Here is a 16,278-nt window from a genome sequence, read left to right as displayed (position 1 = left end):
ATCCTACAACCAAAACCAAAGCCACCATTCCATATAAAAGCTTAGGCTAAAAAAAGAAGCAAGCATGGAGAAGCAGACAGTAAAATAACCTTTTACTCGGTAACGGTGATGCAGTTTCTTTTGAGGATCTACAATTTTGATGCATTTAACATATTAAGAACATTTTATTTCATTACTAATATCAAACTAAGGAAAAGATGACTGCCAGATCAAACAAGATGTTATTAAATTGAGAATTTTCAAGAGAGAGCCTAATATAAGCAATTTTACTTTTACTGTAAAAAGTCGGAATAATTTGGGACCATAAATTTTCTAGATTTCTTTGCAACCATTAGGCATTTACAGAATAATTCCTAATGTATACATCAATGTGTAATAAAGATGAAATTGAAACCTTTCTTAGTAACATTATTCAAAAGAAATTGTGGTAAAAAACAAAAACACAAGTAGAGAATGAAGGCAATGAAACATCCTTAAAAATTTGCAAAATGATGAAGTCCACAGTTTGTGGCATTTTCGACTATCCTAAAAAACCATAGGTTGTGCAAGTCTCGAGCGTATCGCAAATAATAACACATGTCAATGGGAAAAATTCTTAATTTTTATAGGTAGCCGGAAACAGACATCCAGTCTTATTCTCAGGATTGCAATTTTGTCCTGGTTTTGTAATGAGAAATCACATGTCAAAGAATCTCAGGCAAAACTAAAGATATATTGCATAGTTTGTCCGATGAATGTGGACATGCAACATTGCAATTTTTTTTATTGAATTCCAAAACAAGGAGGATTATAAAATTGTACCTTTGCGCCCAGACTGTAGATTCTCATAGGCTTGGAGTTCCTTCCTGGACACCATGCTGTCAAAACGACCCAGGTCCGAGGGCGCTATCACCCCTCGGATCTCTCGCAGCAGTAGAATCTTCTCGGGTTTGTCCAAGATGGCCAGTATGGGGGGCACAAGGTTCTCAATCCGCCCCTCTTGATGGTACTGGGGAAGATCAACAAGAAGGAGATAAATGAAGATATTTTTGTAAATTTTGTAAATAAACATCTTTAAAGACACTGGATACTATTGGTAATTGTCAAAGACTAGTCTGCACATTTGGTGTATCTCAACAAATGCATAAAATAACAAACCTGTGAAAATTTCAGCTCAATCAGGCATTGAAATTGCGAGATATTAATAGAAGAAAAACACCCATGTCGCACCATGGTCACGAGTTGTGTGCTTTCAGATTCTTGATTTCGAGACCTCAAATTCTACATCTGAGGTCTCCAAATCAAATTCGTGGAAAATTACTACTTTCTCGAAAACTATGTCACTTCAGAGGGAGCTGTTTCTCACAATGTTTTATACTATCAACCTCTCCCCATTACTCGTAATCAAGAAAGGTTTTATGCTAATAAATATTTTGTGTAATAACCAATAGTGTCCACTGCCTTTAAAGGCACTGGACACTATTGGTAACTATACTCAAAATAATTATTAGCATAAAAACTTACTTGGTAACGAGCAATAGAGAGCGGTTGAAAGTAGAAAACATTGTGAGAAATGGCTCTCTCTGAAGTAACATAGTTTTTGAGAAAGCGTTAACTTCTCACTCAAAAAGGGTGCTTTTGCTTTCCTTATTCTCTTGCAACTTCATTGACCAACTGAGTCCAAATTTTCACAGGTTTGTTAGTTTATTCATATATGTTGATACACACCAAGTAAGAAAACTGGTCTTTGACAATAACCAAAGGTGGCAAGGTGTTGATTCCACAAAACTCTTCCTAACTTGGAATTAATCTTAGGACCTAGGACAAGTTAAGTTCCGTAATAGAAGTTAGGACGCATTGAGCCCATCCTATTAGTTGGGATGACTTAATTTTCCCAACTCGAGATAGGAATAATCTTAGCTTTTCATGAAAGCGCGGCTGCAGTGCCTTTGAATTGATAAGTAGAATTTGAAACTTTGCATGTTGGAAATATGATATGGAAAGGTTTGCGGTAACACCAAGTAATGACTCTCTCTAAAAGAGTCTATTTGAGTTGATCTTTAAGAATGATTACCCTTACCCACTTGACATGTCTCATGACTGCACTCTGTTCGTCATCATTCAACAGCTTCTTGGTCATCTCAACCAGTACGCTCATCGCGCTGGCGTACGTTGCTTCAGAATACATGAGTTGGGTGCCTGCGCCGTGCTGGAACGCGGCCGGTAGCTGTGTCCCTGGAGCGGTAGACCGTGGATCTGAAGGTCGTTGATGTTTAGGGATGTAAGGTGCCGGGATCGGCTGGGGCTGCTTTGGTAGTTGACGCCGTGCAATGCTGCCTGGATTTGAGCTTGCTATATTTTGGTTAAAGAATTAAGACAATGTTTTGAACACCAAGAAACAATAAAATGAATGGATGATGGTGGATGACAGAGAAGAGAGATCAGGAATGAGCCTTGTAGATTTTTTTTTAATATTTTGTTATGCAAGTTACCAAACCCACTAGGCCTGAAGGCCACTTCAAAGTGTGGGCTACAATCAACTATTTTCAGGGGCTGTTGCCACCTACTCCTGGGGCTGAAACAGGGCCCCTTTACAGTCCATACGGATGTAGGCTTGGGTATAATCCATAAGAAGCCTGGCTGTTAGAGCAGAAAGCACTACCTCCCCAACTTTCACGAAGCAATCGTGGTTAAGTTTCTTGCATAGGGACAAATGTGTCAATACCGGGACTCGAGGCAACATTATGCTGATCAGAAACACCAGAGCTTGAACCACGAGGCCATGACATGCCACATGGAATTTTCTGGAATATTCCCAATATTCCAGAAAATTGGGAATATTCCAGAAAATTGGGAATATTCCTGAAAATATGGAATATTCCTGAAATGGGGAAAAAAAAAAACCTCATCTTAACAGCATGTAGATGTCAGGGGAATCAGGGTGCTTCCAATTAACACGCCTTACCTAATTCAAGATTGACAAGAATCGGCAAATCTCAACATGATTCGACCTTGATCAACTAGAGAGAGGTTTGTTTCAATGGGCCATATTTTTGACCGCGTGAGGGCGCTCTCAATCACTTCCGGGGGTATATTCATTCATACCCAAAACAGTTTTTAAAGATTGGAACACATTATAACCACAGACATCTAATCCATCACAGACAATAAGACTTTTAAAGGAGCCGTTATAATCCACCTCTAAAGCAAATTGAAACTACGGCGCAACAAAAGTGACAGAACGCCTATTAATTTGTGCAGGGCAAATCGCGTGAACCCCCGGAAGTGATCAAAATACTATTTATAGCGCCCTCGCGCGGTCAAAAATAAGGGGCATTAAGAGAAGGATAACCTTTAGTCTCCTTACCTAGTGATGTGTTATCCTTGCGTGTAGCCCATCCTGCCATAGATGGCTCTGATCGGCTGACTGGCTCTACAGTCTGCTCTACCAGCGGTTTCTTACTGAGGCTTGCGTAGGAGGCTGAGGTCGGGTATCTCTTCTTCATGTGCTTTGGATCTGTGCACAATAAGATTTACTTTAACCCTCTCATTGTTTTAAGATGTTTTAAAAAATACAGATCAAAATAATAAGTCAAAGAAGGCCCCAACATGAAAAAAGGGGCTTACAAGCTCCAGAACATTTACGACCAATTATTCCATACCACGCCTACAATGCCCTCTATGTCAACCAAGAAAGGGTATATAAGGCAGTTCACTGGGCATGGTCACCAGTCTGACGAAGTTCCTAGCTTAGGAGTGATGGTAACTACTAGTACTAAATTATTTGTATATAACATCATACTCAATTTTGGATTTGTAAAAATGAATCTTTTATTTCATAAAAAGAGGGAACCAAAATCACTGTTGATGAAATCAAGTGGGTCTTCAGCAATTTCTTGAATGTTTCTTGTTGAGCTGTCTCCTTTTAAATACACCATAAGACTGGTAAGAAAGTATCCTTGCCTCTTTATTTCTATTCTGTTATTCATTTTGTAACTATGAGTTATCATTATTCATTAAACTTCATTAAGTCCCAAGTCCACCTTACCGTTGGAGGCATCAAAATAATTCAAAGTAAGGACGAAGACAGTGAAGCGCCAGTTAACGCTTAGGTCCATCGTCTTGCATTTCCAGAAATAATTGATACACCAGAAACACTAATTTGCTCTAAGCCAATTCCTCATTAAGCCATTTAGCCATTAAGTAATTGGCTGTAAAAACATCATAAGGGCCAGAAATTAATGGAAGATCCAGTTTTAAGAGAGGGGGGGGGGCTGCTGTATGGCGCCGTAGCACATTGTACATTCTTACAAAAATAAGGTGCTAAATAATTGGGTCTCAGAACTCATCACTGCAATAACCTATTTTTTTGAAAGTTTGTATATTCTCAGCGCCTTGAATACTTTGTTTGGTAGATACGTGCGCTATATAAGACTTCAATATTATTATTATTAATATTGTTATTATCTTCTCATACCAGTCACATCTATAAGAAGCAAGCATAAAATGTCTCATGGTGTCTTACCGACTGTGGCTTTCTTGTCTCCTCGTTGCTTAGAGTCTGCCTTATCTTTCTTATCTTTACTCTTCATCTTCATCCCAAAGAGGACTTCCCTAAAGGTCCGATTCCTCTGAACTCTTTGGCTCTCCTTCTTACTGATGTCCGTCTCAAACGAGGGCAGCGCTTTCTCTAAGAAAAAAAGTGAAGTTTAAAAATATTACAAATAATAACAGTAATAATGGAAAAACAGGTGCTATGTCAGCATGGAAAGTTATCTTATAATCAGATCATTGTTCTGGATAGACAATGTCACAAGGTGGAGTGGAAGAAGCGTAGGAGAGCTGAGAAGAGCAGCGATTGAAAGAGACCATGTGAGGGTGGCGACTCCAGGAGTGCACCCCCATTACAATTTGAGGACGATGCGGCCACAGCATCGTGCTGTGCCGAATGATGAGGATTGTCGCACAAAGTCATATGGCCACCACTCGTTCTCCTATTCTTCACCCTCACTCTGGAACAACTTGCCGCACAACATCAGAACTGCACAACATCAGAACATTTTCAAGCATCTGCTGAAAACTTACCTGTTTACTCATTAATTTTTGTTAAGCGCTTCGGTACTTTTGTGTGAAGCGCTATATAAGTGCCGTTCGCGCTCTATGCTCGGCTGTTTGCTGCATCTAGTCACAAGTTTAGAACTCAAAACTAGGCAGGGTGGCTGCGGGTGGTTTGCGTGCTAAAGGGTTAACGTGTGAAAGAACAAACTTGTGCACCTAAATGGGTCCCAATGTTCGAATATGCTTGAAACTTGCACAGTCTACCGTCCGGTGTGGCAGGAAATTCGGTCCCCCCAAAATGCAAATTGTGTACAAACTTCCTTTGAAAGCGAACTAACCAACCAACCTCCTTCAGCACATGTTAATTTCTCATATGGGGAACAGAATTTCCAGGGTTCAGAATCTTCGGGGGACAGAATTCCCTCTAGACACCAGTTCTGAAACAGAAAGTGTTGACTTCCAATGTTTTGTGTTCTTTTTATAGTGATTTGTGTATCTTTGCACAAAAAAGTCAGGCTTACCACCGGGGAATTTCATGCTGTGTGAACGGCCGATTCTCTTGTCAGTATTCGGTGAAGCAGGATTCAAAGAAGCCTGGGTACTAGACTGAGCTTGGCTGGCTGTCTGCTCAGGAGGCTCAGTGGAGGTACCAGTCTCAGTGGACGCAATGTGTTTCTGTGAAAAGAAAAACAAAAGATAATGTAAATCAAAGTTGCTTAACTGTTCGTTTGTATGGGTTTTTGAGGCATTGCACAAGTGAGGTATAAATGTATATGAAGTTTACGGTAACACCCTGTGTATATATCAACTTTATACATAACATCCAAATTGCGCAGGAGGAAAAATGAGCTACCCACACATCATCATCAAAGACTCAAATCTCAATTAAAGCCAGTGGACACTATTGGTAATTGTCAATAACCAGTCTTCTCACTTGGTGTTTCTCAACATATGCATAAAATATCAAACCTGTGAAAATTTGAGCGCAATCGGTCGTCGGAGTTGCGAGATAGCTATGAAAGAAAAAAACACCGGTCACACGAAGTTGTGTGCTTTCAGATGCTTGATTTCGAGACCTCAAGTTAATTCATGGAAAATTACATCTTTCTCCAAAACTACGTCACTTCAGAGGGAGCCGTTTCTCACAATGTTTTATACTATCAACCTCTCCCTATTACTCTTTACCAAGAAAGGTTTTATGCCAATAATTATTTTGAGTAATTACCAATAATGTCCACTGCCTTTAACTCAATCCAAATGAGACTCAACAACTCATGAGGGATAAAGCAACCTGGCACCATTTCATCAAAGCTGCTTCTACTATTCCGTCTAAGGACGAAGGATGATGATATCAACTTTCCTGTGTAGCTTTGACAACTTGTCTTGTTATTAATCTGTAACGCCCCAGAGTAGATTTTGGAACTCAGGAGACTACTTAGTTCTGAAAAGAACTGTCCTGCTTATGAAGTACTTCATGTACCTTGTACGTAAGGGAATCGGCTGGGACTACTACTTTCATAAAGTAGATCAAGCGGACTTCTCGTTATTAACTTCATCGCCCCGGAGGGAGCTTTTTATACTTGCTAACAATGTTTCGACTAGCCTGCTTAAATCTTTGTAATTGCGTTTTATTGACAAATGGGTAACACCTCTCACCGACTGAATTAACCTCTAATACAAATAGAGAAAGTGGTAAATAACCATAACACAGCCTTTCTCAAAGGTTTATGATTTTTTTAATTTAGTGAAACCATTGCAGTTTCGAATGTCAAATATCAACCAACCTGAATGAGTGTTGCTGTCTCCGTTGCAACCGAAGACCTTGACGACTTCGGGATGGGCGTCGGTGACATTGTGATTGACTGATTGGGGAGCCAATCACGGCTCTCGTTATGTGCATGCGTCTGCGTGTACTGCTCAGCGACCTCCAATGGGATAGCATCGATGAGTTCACTGTGAATGAGGGGGTTGGTACCTGAGGTGGGTGAAGTACTGTGGCGACCTAAAAAAAAAAAAAAAAAAAAACAGGTTATCTAGACATCCATTAGTGACTGAACTAAACTGCAGCGACCCTACAGCGCACAAAATCACCCTTGCACAAGCCACACAACCCAGGAGAAGTTGACGGTTTTTGCGTCAACGAGCAACAGTCTATGATGATTGATTTGAAAATATTTTTTTCATCCATTTCAAGCCTCATAAGTGAAAATACTCACTGTGGCTCGCAAGCATGAGGAAACCTGCAAACACGGGCGGTTGACAGTGGAGGTTACCACTACTTTTCCAGTTATTTTACATGCACAACCAATCCAATAGGACCTATGGCTTAATGTCCCATCCAAAAACAAAGCAACTACATTAAAGTGTCTTGCACAAGAACCACCGCTCTTGCTCATGAATATGGTGTACAAACCAAACGGACCTACAATGTATTGCATACAAGAAAAAGCCTACTGTTCTGATCCTATCAGACCCGAGCAGAGTCTTTTTCAAATACTGAATTTTTCTTCTTTAGATAAAAAGCTGCATGTCCTTCTTACGTTTCGGATGAGTATCCCTAACTGGCCACTCATAATCATTGCACAGTTCCTTGTAGGCCGGATACCGGTTAACACTCCTGATGGTCATGATGAGGCAGCGCTGGTTCCGTATTAGCTCCACTGCCTGCGCATGTGTGGCATTCTCTGTGGTCACTCCATTGACATCGATGATTTGATCCCCAACGGTGATTCCATGGGACTCTGCTAAACCCCCTTGGTCAACCCTTGAACAATAAATAACAGAAATATTATTTACAATAGTGGCTTCTTTAAGCACTGGAATCTGATACTCAGTGATGCACATAGCACTCCATCATTATTATCCTGGTCACCTGGGCCATTTGTTCAAGGCAAAGTACAACATTTGCTTTTTGTTTGTTTGTTAAAGGCAGTAGGCACTATTGGTACTTACTCAAAATAATTATCAGCATAAAACCTTAATTGGTAACGAGTAATGGGGAGAGGTTGATAGTATAAAACATTGTGAGAACATTTTTGAGACCTCAAGTTTAGAATTTGAGGTCTCGAAATCAAGCATCTGAAAGCACACAACTTCGTGTGACAAGGGTGTTTTTTCTTTCATAGTTATCTCTCAACTCCGACGACCAATCAAGCTCAAATTTTCACAGGTTTGCTATTTTATGCATATGTTGAGATACACCAAGTGAGAAGACTGGTCTTTGACAATAACCAACAGTGTCCAGTGTCTTTAATACCCTATGTCAATGTATATAAATACAATAGAACTAAACTGAGCACATTTCATTTCAAAAGGTGGTAGGGTTTTGGAGATATCCCCAAAAATCTGGAGCAGGAAGAATAATCCGTAACGAGAATACACAATCTGAGAAAAGTTTCTGCATGAAACATTAGAAACTGTTCTCAGATTGAAATGCTTTTGAATCCCTTTCTTTAAAAACACACTCCTTTGAAGGGAATGTTTCTCAATACTTTATACATTGTCAACAGCTGCAGTGCTTCTTAACAAGTACATTTTTAATTCATTTTTGGAGTAACTACTACCAAAGGTATACCCTCCTTTTAAACCATCCTTGCTCTCTTGGGAGGATACAGCCTGTGCTGTCAAGTATTTAGTGCACATTACTTAGCTAAATCAATCTCATGAACTATCTGTACCCTAACAATTCCCACTTTACCCCTGGTGAAGAGAAGCAATCATGGTTACCATATTTTCCTGCGGATAAGACGCGTCTTATCTGACTTTTTTTGACCCCAAAACATTGGTGCGTCTTATCTTTCGGTGCGCCTTGTCCGCTGACGATTGATTTTTTTTAATGATCACTGCGTGAAACAAAAAATCTTCTTGTCCAGTTCAAATCAACGGTCTTTGTGTGAAGAATCCTTACTCAATAATGCGGTCAAACAAGGCTATTGCGCCTTGTCCGCCAAGCGTCTTATCCGCAGGAAAATAAGATAGTGTCTTGCTCAAGGACACACGTGCCATGACCAGTATTCAAACCCACACACTGATGACTTAATCACGGGTCACTTGAGTAAGGTGCACTAGACCGTTTGGTCATGGTGTAATAATCAAACTGTATACAAACTTTGTTTACAAAAAGGGACAACACGACAACTCCAGAGCATTTCCTGGCAGGCAAGATACTACACCAGGCAAGATACTACACTGGTTGTTATAAACTACCGCGGTGTGAGTTCTTAATTGACCAGTCTCAATGTTTGACTAGCTTGCTCTAGTCATCATCAGGAGACGATACTATTATTTTTATTATTAAATTATATTTTTTTCCCTGAATGCAACTACCACTAAAAAGAAAGGATTTCTCCCTTAATTAGTGCAACATACTTTGACACATATATCCCAACACCATATTCCATTCCTCCTCTGATGTTTAACCCGATGCAACGATTGGACGACAGCGTGATGATGACCCGTCTCTCGTTTCCACCGCTAAGCAGCCTCGTTCCTCCCATGGCAGCGTGGGAAGGATCCACATCATTGAACTCACCAGCAACGATCATCCGCTGCACTGTGTCATACCTGTTTTTGAAATCAGGAAAATGAGCATTTAAGTGGTTGATACATCTTTTTTTTTTTTTTTACCTTTCCCTTGTGGTGAACTGGCTGACTGATCTATTGGTAACTACTCCTAATAATTGTTAGAATAAAAACCTACTTGGTAACGAGCAATGGAAAGCTGTTGATAGTATAAAAACTTAAGAGAGACGGCTCCCTCTGAAGTATTGTAGTTTTTGAGCAAGAAGTAATTTCTCACTAAATCATTTGAATTGAATTTGAGACCTCAGCTGAGGTCAAGCATCTGAAAACACAAAACTTGTGTGACAGGGTGTTTTTTCTTCCATTATTCTCTCACAACTTCGACAACCAATTGAGTTTAAATTTTCACAGGTTTGTTATTTTATGCATATAAGTGAGAAGACTAGTCTTTGACAAAGGTGTCCAGTACCTTTTGCAAGACACTTTAAATAAATGTTTTCATTGGGATCGGACATAAAGCCGTAGATCTGTTGTGCTGTACTTACACAAAAACAGAGCACTAAAATTCATCCGGCCACAGCATTCACAAATGGACGCCATGGACATTTGAGTTTCCAATCAACGCTGACAAGTCTGAGAAACGATTCATGTATAATTCTATTCTCAGATTGGCAAGTTTTTGGGTGAACAATTACAAAAAAAACTATATTAGTTCGAAGGAGAATCTTTCTCAAAACAGTTTCTACTATCCACAGCTGCACAGCGCTTCTTATTTATTACTAAATAAGTTTTTATTATCACTAATTTTTGGAGTATGCACCAATATATGACCCTACCTTTAAAATTGATAAAAATGAAAATGTTATTTACCAAGATGTTTTTTCTTTTGCCATGCGATTGCCATGCACTCTTCCCCAGTGCTGTACTTTCAAGCGAAGTCTACTGTTACCCTGCAGCACCATTGATGCACTGCCTCTAGTGATGTTATCAAAACTGATGTTGTTGACCTCTAGGATCTGGTCCCCTGCACAAAGCCCAAGAGATTCTGCAGAAAAAAGAAGAAAAACAAGAAGCAGACAAGAAGTTTATATCAACCAAATCAATACTTTCAACAATGGTGTAAAAACTTAAATAGGGCATCAGGTGCAATGAAGTGATTTCTCCCACTAAAGTCAAACTTGAATTTCAAATTTTCAAACTTAGAATATTGTATGTTTTTTAAAGACAAAAAAACAAACAACCAAAGGGAGCAAAGCAAGCCATACACACAAGAAAAATTTAACTGGTAGTTGAGAAATATCCAGGAAGTACACATGCCTGATACTGCATGGAGGCAATGAAAGAGATTGCCTCCGTGCCCCCTGGTCAAGTGCACAAAGATGATGCCAGGGGGGCAACTAGCTAGCAAAGAGAACCATGCAGAATTATTATCATGGAAAAAATTAAAAATTAGTGTACTGTAGGAAGGGAACAGGCAATACAAAAAGTCATCCTGGGGAAGGACACAAGAAAATTACCCAACATCAGGACCAAACAATACTGCGCAGGTCAGGAACACCAAAAGATAACTAACCCTGTTGCCCAGAGACACGTTATCCCACTGTCAAGAAGTGCTTACCTTCAACTGAGCCCCGCTCCACGGAGTTGATGAAAATTCCCTTGCCATGCTCCGAGCCACCGTAGATGCTGAATCCCAACGTGTCGCTGTCTTTGTCAATGGTTACCATGCGAACAACTGTGGCTGGGTTGGCATGGATACCGTTTGTACCTGAATGAGCGCAATTAAGAGAAGAAATGTCAATATAAATTAAAAATGTTTTTGTTCTTCATTTTTTACCCTGGTTTCCTGGTAACCGACATCTGGAGTCAAGTGGTTGAGGAGTAAGACTCAGGAGTAAGCGTTGCAAGGTCATTCTGTGTTTAGTTTATTGTGTATTTATCTATCACAATAACAAAAACAATACCCCTGGCACGCACGTCACACGCGGCGACTGATGCCATGCTCACTGTGTTGGTGGTCAATATGTTTACGAGTAAACATTGCGTCGCCAAAATGCGCACTTCTCTAAATAACTGCTTTACTTAGTTTAGTGTTTTTAGCCTTTGCTTATTAAATTGTTTCTCTGTGAAGTGCCTTGAGCGTCTTTTAGGCGGACTTTGGCGCTATATAAGTTTCTGTTATTGTTATTATTATTAACACACGTTGACATTGACCACCAAAATGGCGCATTCAAGATTGTTCTTTATCGATAATTTATCACATAATATAAATAATTAAATAAATAAATAAACAAACAATATTAAGTGAGAAAATTCCAGCAGTAGACTATAAAAGGGCCTATTGATGGCCTTTTTATGCAGCAGCACTTCTTACCAATCATAACGATATAATGGGTGATTTTATTATTAATTTTCTCGTCAGAACTAAATATTTACCCAAATTATATTACATGAGACCACCAACAATCAAAATCCTAATCTCACCAGACAGACATACATGTACAGTACAATAACTGTACAGCAACATACTTGTAGTTTGACACCTTGATGCATTATTATGAACACAATGCTGACATGATGCCACAGCAATTGTAGCGTGAATAATTAGAATAAAGCCCAGTTGAAGGACATTTCTTGTTCCACTCCAGTGGATTTTAACAAGGTCTCTCTCAGTGCAGCCAGTGATGTAGGGACTTACCCAGTGCTGTGTTTGATTGTTGCCAAGGAAACAGGAAACTTTCTGTTTATGGCTTTTTCCCAATCAGTAATGTAGCACATTTTTCATGTTGTATGTGCAGCTACAAGGGCATTAATCTAATAGGTCCCTAATCTGTTAGTATTAGTAGACATGTAATATGCAGTCTTTCAATTCAAAGTAGTATACAGGATTGGTACAAGGACAAAAAACATTGTTGTTTAGTCTGACAGCATCTAATTGTGAAGTTACAGAGAACCATTTCTTTCTTTGAAATATCTACCTCTGAAATTAGATTAAAAAAATTGAGAAAACTGTAAAATCTGAAAACTTTCAACAACAAAAACAAAAACAACAACTGATCTCATTTGTTAAAGGCAGTGGAGACTATTGAAAATTACTCAAAATAATTGTTATCATAAAACCATACTTGGTAACGAGTAATGGGGAGAGGTTGATAGTATAAAACATGACAAGAAACGGCTCCCTCTGAAGTAATGTATTTTTCGAGAAAGAAGTTTTTTTTTCACGAATTTGATGTCAAGACCTCACATTTAGAATTTGAGGTCTCGAAATCAAGCATCAGAAAGCACACAACTTCGTGTGACAAGGGTGTTTTTTTCTTTCGTTATTATCTCGCAACTTCGATGACCGATTGAGCTCAAATTTGTACAGGTTTGTTATTTACGCATATGTTCAGATAAGTGAGAAGAATGGTCTTTGACATTTACCAATAGTGACCATTGTCTTTAAAACCAAGCGGACATTGCGTTTACAATTTGCTGAAAATGTGATGGTTTTCTGCTATTTGTCTCCTGACACACACAATATTAAAAGCAAAAAGTTTTGACAAGTTTGTTATTTCATGTACCACCAGTTGATCCCACCAAACATGACCACCGTCTGTGACTATGTGTTCAGCTCAATGTGGATACAACCTTTTAGGAAATACATCAAGAGATGTAATGTTCAAATTGCATCTAATCCTAAAAATCACTTAAGTCTAAAAGTGAAAATTTAATCTAAATCAAATCTGAGTTGTCCATGTTTTGGACCATGAAATAAATGCACCAAGACTGGACTGTGAGGTTATTATTAGACCTACTCTTCCTGTTTACTTCTCACATAAGATAAGATTTTAGGTCTGTCAAGATTTCTGCAAAAGGCTTGCATGCAGTCTCAGTACATCCCAGATTTTTTAGTGTCATACATCACCAGAAATAAACACATTGCTTGGACACATTGTGAACTAACCATTTCTTTATCCCCTTTGTGTTTGCTTTAACAAATACTTCATTCATAAAAATGTTAGCCTAGTGCTCAAATGAGATTTTCAGAAAATTCTAACGCCCCCAAAAATTTAAACCTCTTCTCACTAAACTAAAAACATTTTTTTAAATACAAAATGAGTAATTCCCTGGAACACTGTATGGTAAACAAGTAGAAACTCAATCAATAATATTACAAAGATCCATCCAATGCATCCCAAGTAGTGCTGAATATAATGTATAATGGGATCGATATTATTTGCCCATCATACAATGAATTAAAATCAATAAATACCCACTTGCTTTAGGCTTTGATACGAATGGATGAACTAGAATGGTAATTAGTGTAAGCAGTGTGTATTCATCATGCCTGGCATCTCTAAAAAGGGGCCCCAAGCAAGGTCAAATTTAATTTTGTGGAATGCACTCATTTTACAATAGGTACATGCAGAGTCCGCCAGAAAGAGGGGTCTCTACCTCACATGTATAAAAATGGTGTAAACAATATTATTTCATTTGATACTGAAAGACACTTAGACACTATTGGTAATTGTCAAAGACCAGTCTTCTCACTTGGTGTAGCTCAACATAAACATAAAATAACAAATTTGTGAAAATTTGAGCTCAATTGGTCGTTGAAGTTGCGAGATAATAATGAAAGAAAAAATAACATTGTCACACGAAGTTGTGTGCTTTCAGATGCTTGATTTCGAGACCCCAAATTCTAAATCTGAGGTCTCGAAAAGTACTCAACTTCAGAGAGAGCCGTTTCTCACAATGTTTATACTATCAAAAGCTTCCCATTACTCGTAACCTAGTAAGGTTTTATGCTAATAATTATTTTGAGTAAATACCAATAGTGTTCACTGCCTTTAATTAGATAGGCCTACTCACAATAATGAGAGTAAAAAGAAACATACATACATGTGATTTTATCGAAACAAAAACAAATGGGTCTGGTAAAGGGGATATTTTTTTGCACCAGTCATACTTAGCTCCAAAATTAAATTTTATTTTGATTGAACATCATGAGAATTCAGGAATTAATTGAAAATTCGTAAGACCAAAGTTTGAAAAAGCAATTTTTAGATTAAGTTCCTGAGTGGCCAATTCTAACTATCCATGATATGAGCTGCCTTTATCACAAAGTGGCAAATCAGTTTATTAGGAATCAATAACTCAATGCAGTTCACAAGAATGCAAAATGTAGTCACAGTAAGCAGTGCATTATGAGATTAACCACTTTGTGAAAACGCTGAGCTAAAAGTAGGTCACCAGATGCGTCACTTTGATAAAAATCAAACCATAAAGTAACACCGCCCAAGGTTTGCACAGTACCAATTGACAAGTTGGTCCTGGGCAATTCCACAGTAACGGAAGGACGTTTTGACTCATTAAACAACATTTAAATCATGGATATCTTTAACAGTTTAATAAGTTTCATCAAGCAAATGTCACAGTTTCTTTTATTAAATTAATGACTGCCTTCAAAATGGCCTCCTCTTTTTGGCTGAAAAACTTTTAGTTTATAAAATATGAGTATTAATAAGGTCGATAACGGAAGGACACTATTGGAATTCTCAAGTGGTAGTGAAAGCAAGTTTGAACAGGTGTGTCTAAAGTTGCTGCTGAAAAATGGAGATGTTATGTATTTCCCTGAGGTGTTCAGGGAGGGTTTTCAAATGCTATTCAAAAGACAGGAGGACCAGTCAACATTCTCGCCAAGTGGTCTGGCTGGCTAGTTCAGCGTTCCAAGTTGAAAAGCATCTCTTTCTATATTGAATTATGGACTAGTGGAAAAGCTTACATGCCAGTAAAACTAAAAGCTGAACGATGGCTTGTCACTGAAAAAGGTCAATGGCAAGCCGTGTCAATTATATTATGATTGAAGAGGTCAGACTTTGTTTGGTTTGAAAAACAAAATAATAAATTTAATTTAAAAAAAATACTTATGAGTGCCAGTCTCTGAAACAGAATTTTGACCGGTAGGCACTTGAGCCACTTCATGAAAATGCTCCGGGATTTCAATAAAATTTGTGTACAGTGTACATCTCTTACCTCTGACGACAGACCCATCGCTTCGGGTCTTCCTCATGTGTTTAACACTGCCGTTGGTGGTGGTACCCCCGCTTTGCCCTCCACTGAGAATAACAGGATGTGCCATCTTGGCATAAGGGGCCAGCCAATCAAACTGGGCAAGGTGCACCTTGGGAAGGAGCCCCCTGACCTCGACGAGAAGGTCAAGTTTGGCCGGAGTGTCTAACACGGTCAGGAGGCATTTTATCAGTTTCTTTAGGTCCCTGGGAGGAATAAATAGAACCAATAATTTGAGGCATTGCAGGAGTACAGCAGGCCTGGAATAGACCGATCCATTAAGCTCCGGGTATTGACAAATCACAACGCAACGAAGGTCCAACACTAAGGTCCGACAAGCGTGCCCGTATCTTGGCGCGCGCAACAGAGTTGTGCAGAAAGGCATTGGAGAGCCCCACGTGTTCTTGCTCACACGTGCGTTGTGGGCGGAGCCTACTGGATCGGTCTATTACTCAGATGCCACAGAGCCATGGCCTACATGTATGCTGCCCCTGGTCTTGGCCATGGTGCTACTTCAAAAGATTCCCATACTTTATTTTTGTTCTCCAACGGAATGGCCTTGCCCTCTCAAAGATGAAACTCCAGGCCTGAGAGTACTGATGGGTTCACAGAAAATCTTATGAAAATTACCAGTGGATAAGGCGCCTCCAGTTTATTCAGCCC

The 16,278-nt window shown here is 39.1% G+C and overlaps 1 protein-coding gene across 1 annotated transcript in view; it reads right to left on the bottom strand.

Moving 5' to 3' along the window:
* LOC117294603 (PDZ domain-containing protein 7-like) overlaps nucleotides 1-16,278 on the bottom strand; it is a 28,590-nt gene that overhangs the window by 8,337 nt on the left and 3,975 nt on the right. Inside the window, exons 3-13 of the mRNA XM_033777089.1 lie at nucleotides 15,580-15,821; nucleotides 11,177-11,326; nucleotides 10,429-10,603; nucleotides 9,406-9,600; nucleotides 7,578-7,801; nucleotides 6,822-7,039; nucleotides 5,559-5,712; nucleotides 4,505-4,669; nucleotides 3,347-3,496; nucleotides 2,060-2,331; nucleotides 802-988 (exon numbers count right to left, since the gene is read on the bottom strand). Coding sequence (XP_033632980.1) covers nucleotides 802-988; nucleotides 2,060-2,331; nucleotides 3,347-3,496; nucleotides 4,505-4,669; nucleotides 5,559-5,712; nucleotides 6,822-7,039; nucleotides 7,578-7,801; nucleotides 9,406-9,600; nucleotides 10,429-10,603; nucleotides 11,177-11,326; nucleotides 15,580-15,821 — 2,132 coding nt within the window. The remainder of the gene's footprint in view (nucleotides 1-801; nucleotides 989-2,059; nucleotides 2,332-3,346; nucleotides 3,497-4,504; nucleotides 4,670-5,558; nucleotides 5,713-6,821; nucleotides 7,040-7,577; nucleotides 7,802-9,405; nucleotides 9,601-10,428; nucleotides 10,604-11,176; nucleotides 11,327-15,579; nucleotides 15,822-16,278) is intronic.

The sequence above is a fragment of the Asterias rubens genome, chromosome 9 (genome assembly GCF_902459465.1).
Source record: "Asterias rubens chromosome 9, eAstRub1.3, whole genome shotgun sequence".
Classification (NCBI taxonomy): Eukaryota; Metazoa; Echinodermata; class Asteroidea; order Forcipulatida; family Asteriidae; genus Asterias; species Asterias rubens.
Note: the sequence above shows the minus strand (reverse complement) of the source record. Positions and strands in the feature narration are given on the sequence as shown.